The 24,404-nt window shown below is 49.6% G+C and overlaps 1 protein-coding gene across 1 annotated transcript in view; it reads left to right on the top strand.

Moving 5' to 3' along the window:
- Glis1 (GLIS family zinc finger 1) overlaps positions 1-23,378 on the top strand; it is a 68,447-nt gene extending 45,069 nt beyond the window's left edge. Inside the window, exons 2-8 of the mRNA XM_090333745.1 lie at positions 2,598-2,759; positions 7,567-7,677; positions 11,005-11,137; positions 16,316-16,469; positions 20,557-20,735; positions 21,247-21,414; positions 22,913-23,378. Coding sequence (XP_090189871.1) covers positions 2,598-2,759; positions 7,567-7,677; positions 11,005-11,137; positions 16,316-16,469; positions 20,557-20,735; positions 21,247-21,414; positions 22,913-23,067 — 1,062 coding nt within the window. The 3' untranslated portion in view covers positions 23,068-23,378. The remainder of the gene's footprint in view (positions 1-2,597; positions 2,760-7,566; positions 7,678-11,004; positions 11,138-16,315; positions 16,470-20,556; positions 20,736-21,246; positions 21,415-22,912) is intronic.
- Positions 23,379-24,404: the final 1,026 nt, after the last annotated feature.

Genomic DNA, 24,404 nt, shown 5'->3' on the forward strand with positions numbered 1-24,404 from the left:
CACAGACCAGCAAGGAACAAAAAACAAGCTGGATGTTGAGAGGAAGCTCTTCGCTTGAGCCCAGGCTCCTTCATCACACATAGAGGTGAACCTGGCACAAGGCCATTGCAGATGAGCACAGGATTCCCTTCTGGTTCTGATGTATAGGGCAGTCACAGCATCTGGAAATAGAAGGGAGACCATTTCTGAAAAACAGTTGTAAAGGGATTGCCTTGGACTGACCTCAGTAGAGCAAGACCTGCAGTTGTGACCAGGCCTTCAGAAGGTATTATGTCTGGGTCCTTATCTAGCAGTTCTGCCCTGATTCCCTCTTCTGTGAATATCTAGTATAACTCTGTCTCCTCTCCTAGCCACATCTGTCACCAGAAGCCAAGGGTAACTTCCTAGAGCACCTATGTTACCCTGGCCCCTTTCTAAGGCCCTTTTGTGATCCTCACTATCCTTGAGGAAGAATGAAGAGTCATGGCTGATATTTGAGCACTGGCGATCTAGCCTCTGACCTCCTTGCAGGCTCTCCATCCACTAAGCACCTCACAGTACGCACTCCATGTGAGAACAGAGAAATCTCCACAGGAAATCTAATGGAAGTGACCCTGATGCTTCCATACTTGCCCTTCCCTGGCCCACTATGCCCGTGGCCTGTGCAGGTCATGGTTCTGGGCTTAAGCAGAACAGGGGATAAAGGAGTAAATGCGTGGGTGCTGGCATGACTGGATTCCCATACCTTCCACACTCACTCCCCAATTCTTTAGTCCCCCAGACAGCTGTCTCATGGTGCCCAGGCTGGCAGAAGTATCCATTCTGCATTGCCACCACCCATTTACCTCTATAACATCTCAGGCATGATGTCTTAAGACAGGATATATGTCTCCTTTATAGGCTTCTGTGCTTCTGGAGTGGCAGAGTTCTCTCTATAGCTCAATTCACTCCATACAGGCTGGAGCCAATAGGTCCAAATGAACAATTTCATGTCAGAAATTACCAGGTGTGCAGAGCTGCTCTAGGTTAGAACCTTCCCCACCCCACTGAGGGCCAAGGGGATGAGCCAGTTGGACCACATGTCTGATCTCTGCCCACAATCCTCTTTATGAAAAGCCTTTCATTTCACTAACAGATAAAGTAAGTGCCTTTGAAGGCAAAAAAAGAAACAGGTCCCAGCTCAGAGAAGAAGGAAGTCGAGGGTTCCAGATGCAGACACAGATTTGTGAAGCTGTCAGTAACTTCCTTCTTCTGCAGATGAGCTCAGGGGAAGGGTATGGAACATCAGGCTTGTGGAAGCCTTGGAGTTTGGGGAACATAGGCATCCATGCTTTGTCTACTACCTACTGCTATGAGAGCCCTTACTGCCCTTATGCTGATGGCTGGGGTCACTTCATTCCTAGTCTAGATTAGGTGCCCTGGCTAGTCCCTTCCTTCCAAAGGGTCATCTTCCCCTCCCAGAATGGCAGAAAGTAAAGCACCTGGGTTTTGGCATCACACTTAGTTTTTGTCCTTTGTTGTAGTCACTTTACCAATGTCTTTGAGAGGGGAACATTGGTGCTTCATATTTCACAGTTGCATAGCTAAACTCCTAGCACCACATCCTAGCCACTTTTGTGTACATCCCGAGTCTCAGTCCTGCTGAGGAGGTGGAGGGGAGCAGGAAGGGACAGCCGGATATACCACAGGGTTGAGGTCTGCTGCCTCTCCCGACCAGCCTTTGAGCTGGACTTTGAAGGCCAAGGAGGAGGGCAGTGCTGAAGGGCCAAGGAAGAGTTTATTCATTGCACAATCTACAGGAACAAAAGCTGGAAATGGCTTAGCTGATTTCTGTCATTTAGAATATGGACACACACAGAGGCAGCAAAGGAGGGGAGGGTGCGGAGGTTTGAGTACTAGGCCAGAACTATAATCAGGAAGTTTGCTTGAGGTGTCCATTTCTAAGTCACTTGCTTCTGGACAACTGTGTAGACTGGAGCAGAAGAAACCTGGAGGAAAATCATGTGAAAGCACTCCAAGAAGAGAGGTTGGAGCAGGGCAGAGGCCTGCCCACTGCCCAGGATGGGACCTGGTAAATGGTAGCTATAGAACACTAAATAGCTAAATGATAAATCAAAGACATATTCATGTGCGCATGTGGTTGTCTTGCATAGCAGTTAGCATGGAGGATAAGGGCCCTTGCCATTCAGTGTGGAAGCTCTGAGTGCTGGTTCACAGCCTCAAGTTTTTTGAAAACCAGGTACATATAGGACAGAGGGTCCAAAATACTACTGCTGCTTGGGGCAGAGGCCCCTCCAGTCCAGGGTGAGGTCTTACCTTCCTGGCTCCTGAGCTCAGAAATGACCTGCCCTTAGAGTCCTAATTCTGGCTGGGCTACAGCCAAAGCACAACTCGCACTGAAGCATTCTGGAAGCAGTAATAATTCTCTCCCAGCCTGTGAGGCCCATTCTAAAGCAGGGAACACTTTTGAGGCACCAAAGGACTTGATAAAGAGCTGACCAAAACTTCTGAGTGCTTGGGCAGGAGAGCAGAGTTGAGGAACTGGGGTCGAGCAGGTCTAAAGGGACGGTTCCAGGTGAGTGGGCCCTCAGGAAGCCATTCACTCTTCTTTCTTGCAGTTTGAAGGCTGCAGCAAAGCCTTCTCACGGCTGGAGAACCTCAAGATCCACCTGCGGAGCCACACAGGTGAGAAGCCTTACCTGTGCCAGCACCCAGGCTGCCAGAAGGCCTTCAGCAACTCCAGTGACCGGGCCAAGCACCAGCGTACCCACCTTGACACGGTATGCTCAAGAACAAAGTTGGAGGATAGGTGGAGTGTGAACAGCTCCTCCATCTTACGTAGAACTAGTATCTCACAGAGACCCTGCCTTTTCCCTCTAGAAATCTAGAGCAAGTGTGTCCTGTGCATTAGAGGCTGCTTTTTGGTACCCCTTGCCTCTATCCATTAGATAGACAGCAGATTTTCCACCTCCCAGTTGTGACAAATATCTGTAAACATTGCCAGATATCACTCATCTGGCAATGGGATATGAACCCAGCAGGCCTCCAGTTGAGATCTCCTGGTTTGGTCATGGGTACCAGCCTGGGCCCCAGCGTGCTCCTGTATCCTGTTGGGACAGTGTTCCCCATCCCTACATCTTCTCTTATTCAAGTCAGTATACTCAGAACAGTCCACTCCCTGTTCTTTCAATTCATCATCCAGGGACAGACTTGCTCTCCAGGCCCATTGTCTTGTCCCTTGAGGACTATAGATGAAGTGGAGGTGACAGCATGGGACACTTAAGCTCCAGCCACAGAAGCCTGTCCTCCAAGGGCCTATAGTTCTTTCTTCTGCTTCTTCTTCCTAGATAGTAGATAATCCACCACTCTATCCCAGGTCAGCCCAAGACTTCCACTTGACAGAGGAAGTAATCAGGCTCTAGGAGCCACTGTGTCATGATCACCCAGCTGGACAGTGGCAAAATTGATTCATAGCAGTTTTTTTTTGTTTTTTTGTTTTTGTTTTTTTGGGGGTTTTTTGCCAGTCAGTGCTCAGGGCCTGAGCACTGTCCTTGGTATTTCTCAAGGCTAGAGCTCTACTGCTTGAGCCTCAGCACCACTTCCAGCTTTTTTCTATGTATGTGGTACCAAGGAATCGAACCCCGGTCTTCGTGCATGCTAGGCAAGCACTCTACCACTAGGCCAAAATCCCGGCCAATTCATAGCAGTTTTATAGGTCCTGGGCAACATGGCAGGTGCCCTGGAGGATCCCAGCCTTCATATGCAACAGAAGACTGGAGTCTGCAACCAGAATCTATATCTGGGCCACAAGCTCACTTCTCTGAAAATGTTTGGGCAGCTTGGGCGGGGAGGGGGAGGGGAAGGGGGGTAATGCTGAGAGGTCTGAGTGGCTGTCAGGCCTAGCCTATTCAGCATACAGATGAAAAGAGAGAGATAACTCTCTCCACACTAAATAGGAACCATGAACTAGCAGAGGTTGAAGTTGAAAAGACACTTAATGACTCTCTGGTCTAAGCCCTGTGTTTTATACCTAGGAAAACATACCCATGGACCAGGAGTTTGGCCTAGTGGTAGAGTACTTGCCTAGTATGCATGAATACCTGGGTTCAATTCCTCGATACTACATATATAGGAAAAGGACAGTGCTCAGGCCCTGAGCTCAAGGCCTAGGACTGGAAAAAAAAAAAACCAACAAAAAAAACAAAACAAACACAAAACAAACACCAACATACCTAGAATGGAAGATGGGTCAAAAATACAGGAAATAAATGGAGCCAGGGCAGACCCTAGTTAAACATTCTACATATCCCTACAGTCTCACATGTCTGCCCATTGTCTCCATTTTGTAAATGAAGCTGGGAATCACGCAGTCTGTCTCTGTTGACAGAAGGAAAGTGGTGGAACTGGGGTACATACCTGAATCATCTGACTCCAAGTCCAATACTCTTTTCTGAAAAGTTCATCTGGAGGGCTAGATCTGAGAGGATAGGATGGTCAGCCTCTAGCCTGAACCTGACTCTCATCCATTTCGGTCTTGACTGACAAAGGCTGCTCTGTACCTGAAGTAAGATGTGGTTCTAGAAAATCTTTGTCCCTGAGTTACCTTCTCATCCCTAGGGCTCTTGACACCTTGGCCTGCCCTGAGAAGTGTCCTTTGTGGCATAAGATCCCTGGTTATGTTGGGCCACAAGGCATCCCAGCAGTGCCATCTCACCTCCTGACCTAAGGAACATCTCCACAGGCTTATCCCTGACCTACCTTGGTTTATCTCATTCCTCCCTTCCTCCTCAATGCATTTCCTGGACCTAGCCTCAAAGCAACAGGCTTCTGGCCCCAGTTGGTGTGTGAACAGAGCTCCAAGGGCTAGGTTAAGGCAGGCATAGAAAGTACCCACAGGGTTATTCCAGACCTCATCTCCTTACGAGGTCCTTGGGAAATATGGGAGGTGCAGCCACCAGTCGCAGCACCCCATTTGTACCCAGTTCCATGTGTAAAGAGCATAGGCAGATCCTTGCTGTTAGGCCAAAGTCCCAGCCTCTGCTGAGGCCCATGCATGTCAGTGTCTGTTTTCCAGAAGTTCCCAGCTGTGCTCCCTCCTCCACCCCATCCAGCATACAGAATATGGGGCTCCCTATGGACAGGAATGACAGAGTGGACAGAATGGAGAGGACCAGGGTTCTGGTTCTGGTTTGGGCCTTTCCACCTGTCCTAGAGGTCTGAGCACAGCCACCTGACTTCTATGGACTTGGTTTGTTTAAAGATAACATGTCTTTCTCTCAAGATGAGGGAGAGTTGTTGATGTGGGGATGGCTATTGTGGCAGTCCATGTGGTCTGTATGGCCCTTCTTCTTTTGCTACTACTCACAGACTAAATGCCACCCTAATCTTGCCATGTCCCAGGCCTCCAATGGGGGGTTTGATCCCTGGCAGCATGAAATCTCAGTGTAGAACTGAAAAAGCTTCTTTCCAGTTCTTACTCTTCAATTGGTCTGCCTCAGTTTCCCCATCCATAGAATGAGGAGATGATAAACTCTGTTGCCCACTTCACTGGACTGTTCAGGGCTGCAGAGGCAACATCCCAGCCGAAGGACCTACTCACAGTCTTGTTGGCACAACAGAGTCCTCAATTTCTCCACAAAGTGGGGATGAGTCTCATGGGGTAAAACTAGGCTCAAAGGGGCTTTAGCAGAGTACTGTACCTAGCCAATGCTCCAGAGAAAATCTGTCCTCTGCACACACCTAAGAGATTCTGTGAGCCACTGTCGCAGTCCACGCATGATGATGAGTAACCTTGTTGACAGGAATGGAACAGCCCTGGGCTTGAAGCCTGTGTGGGGACTCCAGGCCTAGGGTTTGGCTGGTGGCTTGGGACAGCCACAGGGTTTCCTGAGGGATCAGGGGGAGCTGGGCCTGAGGAATGTTCTATACACGTCAAGCCCTGGAAAAACAAACACAGAGATGGGTCTTGCTGCCCTGTTTCCAGGCATGTGTGCCTGCTACATGGAGCTCTGTTTGTTTGCTTTTTGACAAAAGCGTGTGGATTTGTATCAGCATCCTCAAGGGACAGGGCCTGGAGCCGGCTCAGGGACATGAAAGGGCCCATGATGGGGAGGGGGATGGAGGAAGGGAAGGAGGGAGGGAGGGGGGGGAGAGAGAAAGAGAGGATATGATTGTGTGTATGTGTTTTAGGGGATCAGGGCTCATGAGAGAGAGGGGGCCATGTGCATATGAAAGACACATTGGTGGTGGGCATTGGTCAGTCCAAGCAGGCCTCCCACCTGCCTCTACCTTACTATAAGCCTAGGCAACATCTCACCTCTGTCTCTTTCTTTTTGCTCTCCTCCGTTCTTTAACATGGCAACTCTCCGTGGCAGCTCCAAGGTATGATCACCTCTTCCCACTTTCCCTCCCCTTGAGAGCCCTGGGTTATGGTCACATCTCTCAACTTCCCCATAATCTGACGAGGGAAAAGTGGTCTTGAGGTCTAGTTATATCCATATAGTATGTCTGACAAGACACAGCAGTCCCAGAGAATCACTTTGAGAGGTGTCATTTTCTGCCAAAACTCTCCTGTTCCCTGTAGCCCTGGGAGGCAGGGGATCCCTTCGGTGTGTTTAAAAGAAGAAATATGATGACCTTTCAGCCACAATAGCAGCTAAATTCCACATCAAGATTTTTTGGAAGCCCTTGGAGAGATAAATGTGTAGGTGATTCCTGCTATGGCTGGCTAAGACGGGCTGTATCAGATGGGCCTGTGCCATGGTGGAAATTAGCATTACTGGTGGGGAGAAGCTTGGGCCTGTGGAGAAGGTGGGATTTAAGGACAGCTTAAGAATGTATGCCGAGTGGAGGTAGTAACGGTTTAGGTCAGGTCTTCTAATGAGAAGAGCAAAGGAAATGTACAGAGCAGAGAAAGCCACAGCCTCAAAAGACTGCAATACTAGTTAATGGTCTATGTTTTGAGCACCAGGAAGCCATGAAAGGGGTAATAGAGGCCAGTGTTTGAGATAGGCCTTTGCTAGCATGGGAAAGCACTTAGAGGCCTGAGGACTGAAGGAAGACAAGCAGGAGTATAAGTAGAATCAGTGGGAATGGCTTGGGGCCTCTCCTTTGTCCTCTAGAGGAGCAGTGGGAGCCACAAGTAAGTAGCTGGCAAAAGGTACATGCTCTCTGAGGCTAGCTCCCTTCTGACCCTCCACAGTTGTTAGGAAGAAGACCTCTGGTTGCCATCTAGACCTGCCTACCATGTGTGGTCAGTCCTAGGCTAGCCATGCGGTTCCCCACTTCCTCCTGTTCTTGACCAGGGTAGCCTGCCATGTAATTCCTACTGTATATGCTCAGTGCTTTTACAACTGTAAAACACAGAGGGACTTTTCTCAGGACCAGCCATATTACATAGAGGAGAAAAGTGAGGGTCCATGAGAGGAGGCAACTCACTTGGGATCTCAGATGGTAGAAGAAGATGCAATGCCCCTCTGTAACTCCCTTCTTCCCTTCATGTACTGGTTCTACCCACAAGTCATGTAGGTGGCCCTCTTCTTGAAAGATGGTCCCTTACCTTCTTCCTGTGACTTTCTAATATTACAGAAGCCGTATGCCTGTCAGATACCTGGTTGTTCCAAGCGCTATACAGACCCCAGCTCCCTTCGTAAGCACGTGAAGGCTCACTCTGCCAAAGAGCAGCAGGTGCGTAAGAAGGTAAGATGGCCTCTCAGCCTGGCTGCTTCTCAAGATTTTCTCTGTTGTCCTGGATAGTGTCCAGTATCAGGCCAGGTACCAATACTACCTGTGTATTTATTCCCACCTATACACCTGTGAATGCTACTGCTTGTCATTCATCAGCCCCCCCCACACACAGTTCCAGAGTGTATCTGCTGGCCCACAGCCCCTCTTTACCCCAGCTAGCAGACATTTGCCCAACCACAAACTTCCCCCAGCATCTCCTCCCTGCCAGCCCACTCACTATATCATAGAGATCGAGCCCCATGGTAGGCATGGAAAGCACAAAATAGGAAAGGCAGAGTACTCCTCCCAATAGCAAGAGGCAGGCATTTGAAGAATCAATACAATTCGATAAAAGTATCAGCAGGGGCACGTGAAGTCAGGGGTCAGGGGTACAGATAAAGGGTCTTGGCCATCTGTAAGAAAGAAATGGAGCCAGGAGCCACCCAGGCTCCATCAGTGCTAGCTCAATGGTTCTAGTAAGGTCCCTTGTGCCTCTGCTTCCTGCCCACTACTGGGGTGGGGACAGGGAAAAGAGGTAGTAAAGATTGAGAATATGTGCTATCATTTGTCTTGAGGCAAAATAAGCATGGAGAAAGTGAGTTCACATAAGATCCTCTGGAGTGACCAGTCATAAGCAAGAATCGGCACCTATGCCCCAGCAAGGTCCATGCACACTGCGCTCTGTTGGCTCAAAGTTCTGCCCAGGAGTTGAGTTATATCCTAAGGATAATCAGTGCCATATCTTAAGCAGAAAAATGACATGTCATCTTGAGAGGTCCCTTGGAAGCCATGAGGAGAATGAGCTGGGGTGCAGGGTGCTGGGGAGAAATGCAGGGCAAGAAGTCAATGCTAGGAACAAGCCCTGTGTGGCAGTTAAAAATGGCAGAAGAGTCAGCATCAGAGTAGGGGGACAGCAGACACCATAGAGCCAGACTTGAGCGAGGCAGGTAGCAGGGCAGGGTGGAGGAGACAAGATGGTGGTACCCTTTGATAGGGAAGATAACTGAGCAGGAGAATTTGCAGAAAGAAGCCAGTAGAGTGGTTTCTTTCTAGGAGAGCTACTGAAGGCACCAAGACCCATGGCAGAGGCAGGACAGCAATGTGAGGCAGAGCCTACTGGCCTGGAGAAACTCAATTGCCGAGAGAATGTGGGAACAGGGATACTTGAATGCCAGCAAAGCTGTGAAAGTGGAGAAAAATAGGGGAGCCATCCCAGGGACTCCAGTGTAGCCGAAGGACAAGAGTAAAGAGTCTATTAATTTGTTCAGCCTAATGTATGGAACACATATTCTGTGGGTCGTGTTCTACGGCATTGTTCTATGGGTCATGGACACTAACACAAATAAAACAATAAAGGAATGTGGGCAGAGAAAGCAGACTGTTTTCCCCTACAGAATAGGGCAAACAGGAATGGGGATGGAAGCAAGCAGACCCTGGTACGTGAGGAATGACAACCAGTCCACCTTAGGTAGGTCTCCATCCTGAAGGGAGTAGGGAGTCATTAGAAGCAGTAGAGCAGAGAAGGGACAAGTTGAGCACATGCTCAGTGAACATGCTGGTGAAGCCACCTCCAAATTCACCCGAAGAGTAACCCAGTTGCTTCCCAATTCTCAGGAACCAGACCTAGTGCTTTTCAAACTATATCTCATTTAGACTTTCCTGTGATTCTTTCAGCATGGGTACTCATTTTGTTCATATTTTAGAGAAGTGGGGACTGAGGCTGGAAGTACTAATGAACCAGCCTCAAGTAGTATAACCCAGGAAGAACAGAGCTAATCCCATCCTAAACCACTTGTCTCCAGAGCTTTCCTAACACCGCTCTCAGGTGGAGGGTCCTGAGCAGGGCCAGGAGTGGCCCAAGGTTCAGTAGGCTGGGGCTCCCTGCCTGGAAGGCTTCTGTCCCAAGCACACTAGTGCCCAAGGACTGGAATCTTTCCCTGGTTTTCCCAGGCTCCATGCTTGGCTTCCTCAGAGCCCCCAGGGATTCAGCCGCAGATCTGCAAACTTCCCAACAATAAGCATCCATTAGAGCCATCGGGGATGATGTATCTTTCTGGGTAAAGCGACCCTTGTATTATGACAAGTCCTTGGCAGCCCTGCTGCGTTTCAGAGAGAATTAGAAATGCTTTTCTTCCTTAATTCTCTTCTCCTGCTGTTCCTAATCCGATCGACATTGCGGTCTGCAAGAACATGCCTTGGCCCTCTTTTGCCAAAAACTTCATTTACATGGAAAACAGCTGCTAGGTCAGGCGCTGAGAGCCCAGCAGTGGCAGGCAGGCATGCTGTCCCCTGCCTGATCTTGGCATTCTGGCCTGGAAGGGTGGGAAACCCCTTCGGCTGACTCTCAGTTACCCAGAAACATGGGACAAGGCTCTGGGTCTGTTTTGTCCCAGGTAAAGTAAGTCAGTGTCCAGGTGCCTCTAACTCTGAAATCCAAATTCTGGGATTGCCTTGGGACAAAAGGCCCCTCCGATGCAGGTGTCTGTCCTTTGTTAACCACTTGTCCTGAGGACAACACCCTCTTCTCTTCTGGATCCCTCCAGAGAAGAGATAATGTTCTGAAGTGACTGGGAACAATCAAAGGGTATTGGTAAAGCACTGTTCACGGGACATAATAGGCAGAAGTTATCAGTGCTTTGTTTCACAGGCTGGATAGGTGAGACCCAGAGAGGGTAGATTATCTGTCTAGTGTCATACAGGGAGTAAGAGGTAGGATGAGATTTGAACACAGCTTTTCTGGCCTACCCTTGTATGGAAAAGGAAGAACAATGGAGGAAGGGGAAGAGGGACGGGCACTGCATGCCTGCTGCCCATCATGCCCACCTCTGCAGTTCACTCTTGATGGTAATTGCAAATACCTGAGAGTCATGCTTGTTGTCCCTCCTGACTTGGTGCTTCCATGGGCTGCTCTCAGCCACTGGCTGTGCAACCCTTGGGGACTATAGTTCTTCACCAACAAACCTCTTTTAAGAGACGTAAGAACCCTGACTGCCAGCCTAGGAAGCTCCCCATCAGTCTTTCCCTGGGTTGGTGGCTTGGAGGACACCCAACTTTCCTGGATTCCCTATATTGTTTAACACATGCACTTCCCACAGTAAAAATCTTTGTGTTGATCCCTTCTTAGCTTCTGTTAACACCTAACACCATTTTAACTGTGCAGTTTTAGCCCATTTTACAAATGCGGTCACTGAGGAGGGTCTTACCCTGGGGTTAATGACCTTCTTGCCCTATTCCCTAAACCAAGGGGTCCAATGGGAAAGTCTCCCACACAACCTTGACCTACCTCTGCTTGCTCCTCAGCTGCATGCAGGCCCTGAGACTGAGGCTGATGTCCTGACAGAGTGTCTGGCCCTGCAGCAGCTCCACGCATCTACACAACTGGCTTCCAGCGATGAGAAGGGCAGTGTTGCCCTGGGCCAGGAGCTGCTCCCAGGTATGCAGCGGGAGGCAGGGCCAGGGCACAGGAGGGGAGGCCCTTTCTCTACTGAGTATCCCCATAAGACAGTAGTGCTCTGTGAATCCAGGCCACAAGACACAACTGTTGCAAGGCACACACTCCTTTAGACCTTATTGCCTTACTTGGGGTTCCTTCTTCCATCTGTCTTCTCCTGTTGCTCTATTAGACACTCCTCCTCAGCTCCCGGTTGCCAGTGGAGTAAAACCCATATCTCTTCTGCCTGACTCCAGGGGCCTTCTGGCTTAAGTACTCATGGTTGCCTCTTGCCCAATTTTGGCTCCCTGGAGGTGAATCTCTAGCCACCTTTTGCTCCATTACACTCTGAGTCTTATGCACACCTTGCCAGTTCCCTCTCCTTGTCTCACTAAGGTGGCTCCTACGCTGCAGGCTTCCTTGTGTCCTTTAAAAATTCTTCCTCTGGACTATCACTGTTTCCCATCTCAACCCTTCACCAAACTAAGGCTTTGAGCTTCTCCAGAACAACTCAGGTTGTCTGCCTCTTCTAGGCGTCACTAGCATCCAGCACACAGGTTATGTGCAAAGCCATATGCCTTGACCCAAACATGGTTATGCTCACGAGTATAAGATCCAGTTTCAACCTGTGGCCTATCTGCTGGATCACCTGCAGGAAAGAACCACCTTTCTTCCCTTTACTTTGCTTGGAGTCAATCCTGCTATAGTGCCCAAGGAAAATGGAAGCACTGAGAGGGTGGGCCTCTTGGCCAATCACATCCACTCACCATTGAGCTCTATGGCCTGAGATGGGACTCCCTGAGCCCCAGACCACTGAAGGTCCAGCCAACTGACCATCAAGATCTCTTATCCAGCCCAAGAAGCCTGCATGTCCGGCAGCTACTGCCCATGGAGCAGGCTCAGGCCACAGCAAGAATTCCTGGCCTCGTGGCTTGGGAATGCAGTCCAGATAAGGGAAGCATGGCCTTTACATTTGGCTGGCAGTTCCTGTGTTCTGCCCCTAGTCCCTTTAAAAAAAAAAAACAACCAAAAAAAAAAAAAAACCACAGCCTCAGAACAGAAAACTCTGCCTGCCCTCTGGGATTTCTTGAGTTACTCCAATCATTCAAAACATTTTTCATTTTCTAATTTTATTCTTACCCTTCAACACTGAAGTAGCAACAGATTTTAAAATAACATCAGAGTCCTTACTAAATAGCTCTGGAAAAGAATGCATTTTCACCTTTTCTTCAGGCCCACCAGACAAGAACACTCCATGGTGCTATATAGTCCTCTTAACCAGAGCTGCTTCTCACAGGGCCAGAATTCTGAAATGACTGACCAGACTGGAAGAGACTATACATCCCATAGCCAAGGATAAGGATATCCCCAGGGCCCGAGTTGAGCAGCAGCTCAGGAGAAGGGCCTACCAAGATTAGCAATAGTGGCCTATAATTAAGATCCTGCAGGCACAACATGTGAACCTTGGAAGGACTAAGGCTGCACAGAAGGACTAACCCAAAGTCATCTAGAGAATTAACATGAAATACAGGATATTCAAGTCAGGGTTGACCCTGTAGATGGGGACAGGACCAACAGTAACCATCCTTTCTAAACACCATCTTACCTGTCCCCAACTGTGAACCAAGCTGTAATGAAAAACAAAGTCAATTGAGGTGGAGGGATCTTGCATTCCCACACCTACCAGACTTGCTGCTCTGCCCTCATTTTCTCTCAAAGGCCTGTTGTAAGAACATATGCCAGAATGTCCCAGCAGCTATCTTGAGCCTAACCCTATCTGTGTTAATTTCATACTGCTCATATAAACTTGAAAATGACTGTGCCCTTCCTGGCTAGGAAGGGGCTATACAAGACCTAAACCATGGCTGCATGCCTGAAGATGCCCTCTTATTCATTCATTCAGCCACTCATTCATTTTGCTGGAATTAGGGTTTGAATTCAGAGCCTTGTACTTGCTATGAAGGCATTGGCATTCTGCTACTTGGTTCACATTCCCAGCCCTTTTTGCCTTAATAGTTTTTTGTGTTTGTTTGTTTGACAGTCGTGGTGCTTGAGCTCAGGGCCTGAGCACTGTCCTTGGACTTTCTCAAAGCCAGAGCTCTACCACTTAAGCCTCAGCACCACTTCCAGCTTTTTTTCTATGTATGTGGTACCAAGGAATTGAACACTGGTCTTCATGCATGCTAGGCAAGCACTCTACCACTAGGCCAAACTCCCAGCCCCTGCTTTAATAGTTTTTAAGTAGGATTTCATGTTTATGCCAGGGCAGACGTGGATTATGAAAATCTTCCTGTTTATACTTCCTATGTGATAGGATTATAGGCACATGCCATTACACCCAGTTTTTTATTATTGATAGAGGTGAAATGTCATAAACTTTTTGACAAGACTAGCTTCAAACTTTCATCTTCCTGATTTCTACCTCTCAAACAGATAGGATTGTAGGTGTGGGCCATCATTACTAGCTGAGACTGCTGTCTAATATGGAATCTGCCTCTCACTCTCCCCTGCCATCCTGAGCTTCTCCTGGTCATTTACCACCATGCTGTCCCACTGCCCTCCACTGTAGCAGGTAGAGAAGGAGTAGCCTGGAAAACCCAAGCTAGACTTCCTGCCTGGGCCCATCGGGGCCCTCTACAGGCCACATGGCAGATGCCTGAGGCACAGTTGGGAACAGATGTTAGGGCCAGAGGTTAATCATTTATGGCTGATGATTGATGATGCTGTTTTACAACCTGGAATGGTATGTTTTGGGAGTTGCTAGATAGGGCTGGGCCCCCCCACTCCCACGGCCCCTCACATCCCCATTCACTGTCTAGTCATACAGTGTTCAGTGTCTCCATTTCACATACTTGGTCACTATCATGTGTCTATCCTCAGTGGGCTGTATAGACAGGAGCCTAAACTAGGGCAGCAGAAAAGGCTGAAGACTGATCCTGGGAGGGTCAGGGAAGATAAGGCTAGGACAGATGTGTAGAGGAAGAACTGGAGTGGAGACATTAGATTGTCACTGTTATCAGAGGCCCCTATAAGCTGTTCATTCTCTGCAGAGGATACAGACCTGAAGTCCTTGTCTAGTAGGCCCTCTATAGCAGGCTTTGATATTGTGATGGGCAGTGAGGACATGAGAAGCATGAGGTCAGCATGGCTGAGGGACATATCAGGATTCCAGGCCCTTCCAGCTGTCAAGCCCCATAATTGGTTCAAGATGGTCAGGCAGGAGGTACTAAGTAAATAGTAAAGACTTAGCAATACTGTTCCAGGCTTCTTCCATAATCTTCCCCTCCAGGTATATATCTGAATTAGCCAGGAAGACATGAAGATAGGGGATGGATGGATGGATGGATGGATGGATGGATGGATAACAGTGCTGCCTGTAGGGACAGAGGTCTTAGGCATGGGGAGTGGTAAGGCTATAGTGAGAGACTAGAGGGCACCTGGGGCTTGTCTAAGATGTGGGATCTCACAATCTGCTGGCACAAAGCCTAGAGCAGAGCCAAATCCCTCATCAGCACATCTAGAGCCTAATGAGCCACAGCCCCTGACATTCCTAGAACTGGCTCAGACTTTCTCCCCATATCATTTGGGAGACAAACTCTTATTAGCTGTTCACTGTATGACTTTGGCAAGTCACATGTAGTGTTTTTTTCTTTTTCTTTTCTTTCTTTTTTTTTGCCAATCTTGGTGCTTGAACTCAGGGCCTGAGAACTGTCCCTGAGCCTCTGTGTTCAAGGCTAGCACTCTATCACTTAAGCCACAGCATCACTTCTGGCTTTATCTGTTTATATGGTACTGAGAAATCCAACCCAGGGCTTCAAGCATGCTAGGCAAACATTCTACCACTAAACCACATTCCCAGCCTTCACATGTAGCATTAATATTAAGGTTCTTGGAACCAGGTGTAGTGGCATGTGTCTGTTGTCTCAGCTACAGGAAGATGTTTATAGGTAGGAAGATTTATAGGCAGCCTGAGACCTCAGTTTCCCAAAGCAGCCTTCTGAATCTTAGGCCTGGGCCAAAAGGGCCAGCATGGTATGAGCTAGCCTTGTAACCTAGCCAGTGGAACAGGAAGAGTTCCTTCCTCGGCTTATCCATGAAGAAACATGCTATGTACTTATGTTGCTCCTTATAGGATGTTAAAAATCACTGGGTATGGATCCACAATGACCAGAGCGACCTTCAAAGTTAACAATTGTCTAAGGCACTGGTCAATTAGAGTAGATATTGCATCAGTGTCCCCTAGAGCACAGCTCCAGGGACCATAAGGTCCTTCAGTGCATCCTTCAGTTCTCAGATATCAGGAAACATGATGGCACTTACTCTTCAAACAAACATGGTGACATTACGATAGAACACAAAATTGATCCCTATTCATTTTAGTGAAGGTGGTTAACCCTACAAGTGTGTCCTATAGGTTTAGAATCTGAGACTTGAGCACAGCTTTTTGAATGTCCTCAATTGGAACAATGGGGACCTTTGTGTAGTAGGCAGCCTAGACAGCTATATATGCAGTCCTATTCAGGGCTTTCCCAGGCCAGCTGGTATAGTCATTCCCTCCCTGGAACAGTGCATAACAGAACCCCAGGCTCTTCTTGGACACCTCTGAGGATTACAATTCATTCTTTCCAGAAGCTCAGTGTGCTATAGCAGCATTCCCGGCTAGAAGTCAGTCAGGTCTAAACTCCTTTCTGTCTCACCTGCAACAACATTCCTAGCTAGAATTCACTGTCAAGTCTGAACTCCTGTTTCTCTCAAGCTGCTCTTGATTCCAAGGACCCCATTAGTTTCTGGGGATACACAGAGCAGTTATTTTTCCTAAACAGCCCCATAAACGTTTGAGATAGCCATGTCCATGTAAGCTCTTACCCCAGCACACACATGCACACACACACACACACACACTCTCTCTCACACGAGGTATGACCAACCTTCATCTCTGGCAGCCCCTTTCCTGCCCACCTCTGCCATTATAGGAGTCCTTAACGCTGGACATGGTCCTTTAGCCAAGCGGAGTAGAGCTACCACCTTCTTTGTTTGAACCCTTAAACTCCTATTAGTACAACAATACTCATTGTCCTTCTTGTCATTCTTCCTTACAAACCATCGTGCACTGCTCCTGCTCATCATAGCCATCTCTGGGAGTGGAATAAAGCCCAATGATACTTGCTTGGTTTCCTGCAGGTGTGTATCCTGGCTCCATCAACCCCCACAGTGGACTTGCTTCAAGCATCCTTCCCTCCACGCACGACGTCCCTTCCAGGCCCCACCCACTGGATGCTCCCAGTTCCCACCACCATCTGTCCCCTCTGCCGACCACTGAGAGCACCAGGGATGGGTATGTACCCCAAACCAGTCTTCCATGGGGAAGATGTGGGCACTTACTTGGGAGGTGGGTAAAGCAGGCACTTCATACAACATGTGTTGTTAAAATAATAAGAATAGCCCACATTTACAGAGCTCTGTACTTTCTACCAAAGCATTTTCTGCTTTCTACCAAAAACATTCTCCACATATCATGTTGCCAGTGGTTCCCAGTGACCTAAAGGCAGGAAGTATTGGTATTTGAACTTTGAACACCCACCCTTTGCTCCTCACTAGAGGTCCTGGGAGGAGGCTGGGCTCACACCTGCTATATCCAGGCCTCCTTGAAATCTCCCTTGGTGTCTCCATGGCTCCTTTGTGCATTTGGTGAGCAAATTTCCCACTTCCTCTCCAGAGAGGCTTATTTGGTCTTCACCCATCTCTGCCACTGCAGCTGTGGCAATGGCTTAGCCTACCAGAGCTTCATTGGAACTTTACGGCAGAGTCACACCTTTTCAGCATCACTGTACCCACTTGAAGTCTACACATAGTAAATGTGCCCATTTCTAACCTCCGACAATGCTGGAATCTGTGTCTTCCCTGCATGTAAGCAGAGGAGATTCAGTCCTACATACCTGTCCTCCCATCGCTCATTAACAGCAGTGACTTGATTAAATTTGTCACCTAAAGTATGGCTCCAAAACTGTTTGTGACCCCAATACTTCCCTCTTTCTCTGCCCTGTTACCCTCAGACTGCAGCCCTGGCCTTAACCAGTATATACATGGGGCCAGCCTGGCTTCACCACCAAATTCACAGCTCCTACCTGGGCCCCTCTGCTACCAGTCATCCCTTCTTTTAGCATTCAATTGAGCCTTGAGAGTAGGCTGGGCACAGTGCTGGGCTACTACTGGCTCCATCCTGAAGCAGCCATGTGAAGGTGAGAAGGGTGGATAGGCTACAGAGACTGGCTGTGCAGGACTAGGTACTATGTGGGAGGAAGCAAAAAAGGCTGTGGAAGCCCAGAGGATTCCATAGGAAGACTGCCTCGCACAGGGTGCTAAGCTAGCCTATAAGGTGAAGCAGAGCTTTATAGGTGGACAGGTTGAGGGAAGGAGCAACAGGGACACAGACAGAGAGCTGGTCCAAAAGTCATCACGTGGGTGTTGGATAGGTTGCCATAATCAAGGCGCAGAGAATAAAGATAGCTAATATTATAATTTTTACTAGAACATTCAGATTATAAAAATAAAACTTAAAGAGAAAAATGTTTCCCTCCTCTAGGAACAGATGTGAGTTAGTCACATGTGCCTGGCATTGTGTGTGTCATTTGGTACAGCTCTTGGGACAGAAGCCTCTGCCTCCAACCTACTCCCAGCTTAGGGCACCTGCTCACTCACCAGCCAGTCCTAACATCTCTGGCCAAAGGAAAATTAACCATATGAGCTCTTCCTGCCCCAGCCTGTGCTCTGCGCAGCCTCTAATCACCTGCCTGCCACCTGTGTAAGTGCCTGTCAAAATTCCTGCAGTGAGAGGCAGAGTGATGACAAGGCAGAACCCCAGCCCCCTTGCCCATCACTGCTGGCAGAGTGGGTCCAAGACACATCTTCACCAACCAAGCACCCAGCCCCTCCGCTGCAGGAGAGAAGGGTCCTCGTGCCTGACACCAGTCTGAGGCTTGGCCTGAATGGGTTTATTTTTTCATCCACTGAGGAGAGAGGAGAGGGAAGGGCCTTCAACCTCCCCGTTCTGCCAAAATCAACAGAGAACGGCCACTTGAGGCTCCCCAGCGGTTTGCTGGTACATTTAAATAGCTTGACAGAATTATCTGATTCTCTCAAAACTATGCTAAGAGGGCCCGACTCCATGACCAAATGTATTTACCCTGGCTCAGAGAAGACGCCAAATAGGGTGGTTTTTTTTCTTCCTAGCTCTGTGCTTGGTATGAAGCCCTCTGTCTGCCAGGCCAGTGAGGTTTCACATTAATTTTTATTGAATCCAATTGAAGCACAAGTATTTGATGTGGGAGTTATTTCATGGCTCAGAAGGAGGCTCCAGGTGACCTCCTCTCTTTTCAGAGTCCAGGTGGAGCGGTGCAGCTTGGCCTGAACGTCATGTTGGCTGCGGGCAGAGTTGTGTTCTGTTTAATTTCACTGGCTGTGAAGGTGGCAAATGTGAATTTATGGCAGGGTGGAGACAGGAAAACCCATGTGTTTCCCCCTCTGATCTGTTCTTCTTACTTCTGCATGATAGTTCATCTCTGGGGCTTGGAACTGAGCAATTCAAAAACCCACTTAGTGTCATCCTTTGCCACATACCAGGCCCAAAGTTGGCCTTCCCCAGATGAGCTGCTGGGGAGAGCTGGCTTATCAGTCCGCAGATGGGATGGGGCAAGTCAAACACCACAGGCCTGAAGGAAGAAGGGGAACCACTCTCTTGGCTGTATCTTGGCCCAGCTTCCACCAGAACTGACTATGAAAATCCCAGCTTATACATAGCCCTGCATCCTCTAAAGGTCACCCTGTCCCACTAAGTGAGGATTTGGTTCTTGAACTAAAGGTCAGGAACCTGGGACAGACAGAGGGCCCCTTTTCTACCCTTCATGATGGTACATGTATAAGACAGTGCAGTGGAGAAACAGTGGTCAGATATAGGGCTCATGATGGAGGCAGCTGCAGATGGGGCCCCACCTTACTCCAAATCTCCTGCTCCCTCTAAGCAGGCATAATTTGTCCCATTAACACCTCATATGGTCTTGGAGCAACTCATAGACTTCAGGGAAGCAGGCAAGTACAAGCTACCTGGTACTATTTTAATGTGGATAATCCAACAAATCTACAGATCCAACAAGTATATAGAGACTGAGCATATTTTCTCTCTCTCTCTCTCTCTCTCTCTCTCTCTCTCTCTCTCTCTCTCTCTCTCTCTCTCTCTCTCCCTCTCCCTCTCCCTCTCCCTCTCCCTCTCCCTCTCCCTCTCCCTCTCCCTCTCCCTCTCCCTCTCCCTCCGTCCCTCCCTTCTTCCCTCTCCCTCCCTCCCTTCTTTCCTTCTCCCTCCCTCCCTTCTTCCCTCACCCTCCCTCCCTTCCTCCCTCTCCCTCCCTTCCTCCCTCCCTCTCTCCACCTTCTTCATGCTGTACATAAATACTTCCTAGGCTGCAAGCCTTCTGCCTCATCCCAGAGCCCAACTAACCCCAGAGTCCCTTTTGTCCCTGTGAACACACCCAAGGCTGAAGTGGGAGCCTGGTCAACATCAATGGCAGTCTATTTTGATTGTGCTTTGAGTGGCTGGATTAGGATACCTGCCCAGCTCTCAGCCACATGATCTTCCAGTGAGCATAAAATGGAGAGTCCCTATCACAGGAGGTATACAAGTAGAAGGGAGATGTCAGGACTGGAGATGGAGAGAAAAAAAAAAGGCCAGCTTAGACATCAGACAAACCTACTGCTAGCTCTTCTTGCTTCTGGTTGATAGAGTAGCTATTGTGTATCTGGTATTCACTGGGTCTTTGTACACATTGCTTTGATTTTGTACAACATAACTCACAAGGTTGATACTATGTGGCTGGGAAGAACATGAGTGACTTCTGTAAACCTTGCTTTTCTGATCTACAGAAGGGCATAAGAAGCCTGAATAAAGAAGGCTTGGATAAAGGGAGGGCAGTGAATGGTGATTTAGAGCTATGGACTCTTCTGCCAAACACTTTCCCAGGCTTTCAGTGTGGGCTGTCCAGAGCTCATCCTCTAGATAGCCCAGATGGTACCCAGCGTTGAGCACCCAGCGGGGCACCTTCAGTAATGAGAATTGTGGAGTGCCAGAAGAGTACAGCTACTTGTAGGGAACTAAGGTTCAGAAAGGTTACATTTGCCAGTTTGCTGGTGAGAGCAGGAGTTTGTCTAGTGCTCTGTGGCTTCCAAAGATTATGTGCATTTCTGTGGTTCTTTGCTGACTAGCTACTCAGATGCCAGGCTCACAATCAGCATTTAGTTATCACTTGAACATAACTGCACAAGGCTCTCTCTTCTACTTGCCCCACTGGGAGGAAGAGCCTCCCAGTGAGGGCCTCAAGGCCTCAAGTGCTTCTCCCCGGGGCCCACCTGCTCATGTGGTCTGTTCTCTCCAGGTTGGGATCCAGCCTCCTCTCGCCCATGGTCAGCCCACTGAAGGGGCTTGGGCCCCCACCATTGCCACCGTCTTCCCAGAGCCAGTCTCCAGGGGGCCAGCCCTTCCCCACACTCCCCAGCAAGCCACCCTACCCACCCTTCCAGAGCCCCCCACCCCCACCTCTGCCAAGCCCGCAAGGTAAGCCCTGCCCTGACCTTTTCCTGACCTCTACCCCGATTCCTGAAGGAGCAACACACAAGCCTGGGGGAGGTCGATGAGTCCTCAGAGAATGACATCCAGACATGGAGACTCACTGGGAGAAGCTGCTGGGAAATAGTGACCCATAGCACCTAGCCATAGTTCAGAGGAAGTCAGTCCAAAAGGTGAGGAAGGGCTCTTTGTCACCGTCCACAGCAGGAAAAACCATGTAAGGGAATGGCATGGAAGGGCTCTGGCCTTTTTCGTAGGTGGGCCAGGTGTGCTTGGAGACAGAGAAGGATTTGAGAGGGAGTGGGAAGACCAGGGCACCATGGTCCACCTGGAACCCCCTCCGTGCTCCTCTGTCACAGACTCCTAGCCCCTCCACTGCCCTGTACTCATTCCTCTTGTTCATAACCACAATGGACCAGATCATAGGCCTGAATGGTACAGTAATTCAGTCCCCTCACTTTCCCTTCATTAATGCAACCCTGGCTGCCCTCTCCTCCAGGCTACCAAGGGAGTTTCCACTCCGTCCAGAATTGCTTCCCCTATGGTGACTGCTACCGAACAACAGAGCCGGCTACAGGTGGAGACGGACTGGCAGGGGAGGCCCATGGTTTCAACCCACTACGGCCCAATGGCTACCACAGCCTGAATGCACCTTTACCTGCCCCAGGTACGTGCTGCCTGCTCCAGCACTATGCCACTTTAGATAGAGTCCTACGTTCTTTGAGAGTCCTGTGTGAGAGATCCTAGCGTGTACAAAGGCAGACACACAGGCTCATAGGGTTCCACAGAGCTGAGATTTGTATCCAAGACAGTAGATGGTTCTGCTGTATCCCCACACAACTGTGTGTCAGCTTCAGGTTTCTGAAAACCCAGGGAGTACTAAACTGAGGCTCACTGCAAGTGTTGATTGAGCACCTACAGTGTGCCAGCTCAACGGTAGACCCTACAGATATAGTAAGGACTGAGTCAAACACTGATTCCCAGTTACAAAGAGAAGACTAGGGCAGGCATTGCTTGGGGCTCACTTGCTCCCTGCAGGGCCTGGGATCTGAGAGGGGTGGAGGGCCTGTCTTCCAGTCCCTGGTCAGGTGAAGAAGTCTGATGAGGGAATAGACTCTGTGGGACCCATGCTGAATCAGGCTCAGCCCAGCACACAAGTGGGTGAGACCTCTTGGAGTTCCCTAAGCCAAACTCTGCCTAAACCAGCTTCAGGATCAGGTCTAGCTAGAGGCCACTGGGGCCCAAAGGGGAAGCTGCAACCTTGCCCCAGAGGGCTCTCAGGTAGCCAGAGGTCTAAGGTCAAGCACCTGGGTCACAGACAAGCACTCAGACCTGTGTGCCTGCCTGTGTTGGTCCACGTGTGCATTCCCCCACATTTGCTTCCTCATCTACGCGCGTCCTTCCTGCATGGAGGCACGTCTGTGCATGTGCACATAGGGCTGGACCAGGTCGCTCTGGGCAGTCTGAGGAGCTCCCAGAGCACATGCTCTTATATCTGCACACTTGTACTCCAACCGTGCCAACTGATATGCCACATCTGTCTCTGTGCACATTACATCATCCACCTATAACTACCTCTGCGTCTACAGACTTGTGTGTACCTATTAGCAATGTGAACTGTTTGCGATGAGTTTGCTGTGTGCCTGTATGTTGGAATACAGTATATATAGGTGGATGTGTGTCACACTCCTGCATGACAGAACTGTGTGTGGTCACCTGTGTGGTGTGTTCCAGGTTTGTGGGTATACTGATTGGTGTGTGATCAGACGTCAGTGCTGTGCCCACCCTACCAGCACTTACCATCCTGTCTTCCCTACCCCCATTCACCTGGGCAGATTTCTCTGTTTAGCAGCAAGGCCTGACATCAGGAACTTTGAGGAGAAGGGCAGAGAGCTAGAGAAGCCCCCAGCCAGAATGAGAAGCTTCTTTTGGCTTCTACCTTCCCCAACACTCACTGTAGCACCGCTTCTGTCAGCCAGCTCCCCTATCAAGATGAGCTTAGTTTCTCTGCTGTCCCAGGTTCCTGAAGGGTCAGGCTCAGGACTCCCTCCAGCCCTCTCCTTACCGTAGCCCCATCTGGACAGGCCTCATGGAGGGAGCTGTGAGAAAGGACCCTGGGCAGGCACCTGAGGTCTAAGAACTGACCCTTTCCTGCCTTCCTACAGGTTACGAAGCCCTGGTCGAAGTCCCATGTCCCATAGTGCCGCCCCCACAGTCAGCCGAAGATGTGTCCAGCGGCCCTGAGGACTGCAGCTTCTTCTCCAATGGGGCCTTTGACCACTGCTTGAGTCACATCCCGTCCATCTACGCTGACACCTGAACGAGGGGTCCCATGCCTGCCCGCCCAGCTCACAGACTCTGCCTTACCTTCTTGCCACGGGATCCTGCCCCCTGCACCTGCCAGCACCAGCCAAGTGGCCATCACAGGGAAACCTGGCACCGGTGGGAGAGAGTGGCTGGCTGAGCTTAGAGCTGCCCACCAGCTCCTTGATGGTGTCTTCTGTCTCTTTCCCCTATGGTTTTAAAATCACAGACCTCGTGTATATAAATTGTACAGAACTTGTTTTCCATTTCCCTGTCAGTTTTATATTTTTGGTTTTACCAAAAAGGCATTAAAAACTGGAAATGAGACTTGGAAGTCTGGTTCTCTTTTGGGATTTGACCTAGAAGCTAAGACCAGGAGTGTGCCACAAAGAACCAGGCGCTGGAGACTTCAGAGGCCCCAGGGAAACCAGCTTAGCTCTGGGTTCCAGGTGTGTAGATGGGAACTAGTGTTAACTGCCCCCGACATGTTGTGACCTTACAAACCCCCAGGGAGGGGTATAACCACAGACAGGTAAGAGACTGAGGCTAAGAGGGGCTCAGTGACTGCTGTGGTCTCACAGTCAGAGTGGCATGGAACCCAGGCCATATCCCCAGGTACCTGCAGGCTGCTGCTTCAAGTCCTCAGCCAGTGGAAGAGTGAGCCGAAGCTCTCCTGCCTGGCCCTGTGTAGACCACTAATGCCATGGGAGGCTAAAAAACGGCCTTTGAAGACACTCAGCAGCAGTAGAAGGAAGGAGCACAGGTGGGTCCCTGCAGACTGGCTGGAGCACAAAGGGGTTCCTTCATCCAGGAAGCTCCACATCCATCTCAGTGGCTGAGGCCCAGGAAGGCCTTGCCCAGCTCTGCCTCCACTCTGTCTGCCCAACACCCACACCTGTGCTGGTGAGCTGGATGAGGTGCATTTCACCTTGTCCCAGCGTGAGTCAAAGTGGGAAAAGATGAAAGAAAGGTCCTGCCTCCTCTCAGCTCAAGAGACACAACGCGAAGAGGTCATTTCCTCTGTACACCTAGTGTGTGGCAATCCTTCCCCACTACATCCTTCCCTTCTCTACATCCTAGAGATGGTCTCCAGCCCTCCCCCAATGCTTAGGAGCAGCTGCCAGACCCGGACACAGGTCAGGAGGCACAGCCCTTGTGTCTACAGCAGGCCCCATGAGATGGAAAGATTAAGTCCAACCCCTTCACAGGGGAAACTGAGGCCTACAAGGCCACCTAATGAAGCAGTGACAGAATTCCTGTTCTCATCACCTAGGGACATTCAGCTGGATTACACCTGAGTCTTTCAAGAACCCGCTGAAAAATCACGGTGCCCTGTCCTGTTCACTGCCTCCC

The sequence above is a fragment of the Megascapheus bottae genome, chromosome 6 (assembly GCF_031878675.1).
Source record: "Megascapheus bottae isolate mThoBot1 chromosome 6, mThoBot2.hap1, whole genome shotgun sequence".
NCBI lineage: Eukaryota > Metazoa > Chordata > Mammalia > Rodentia > Geomyidae > Megascapheus > Megascapheus bottae.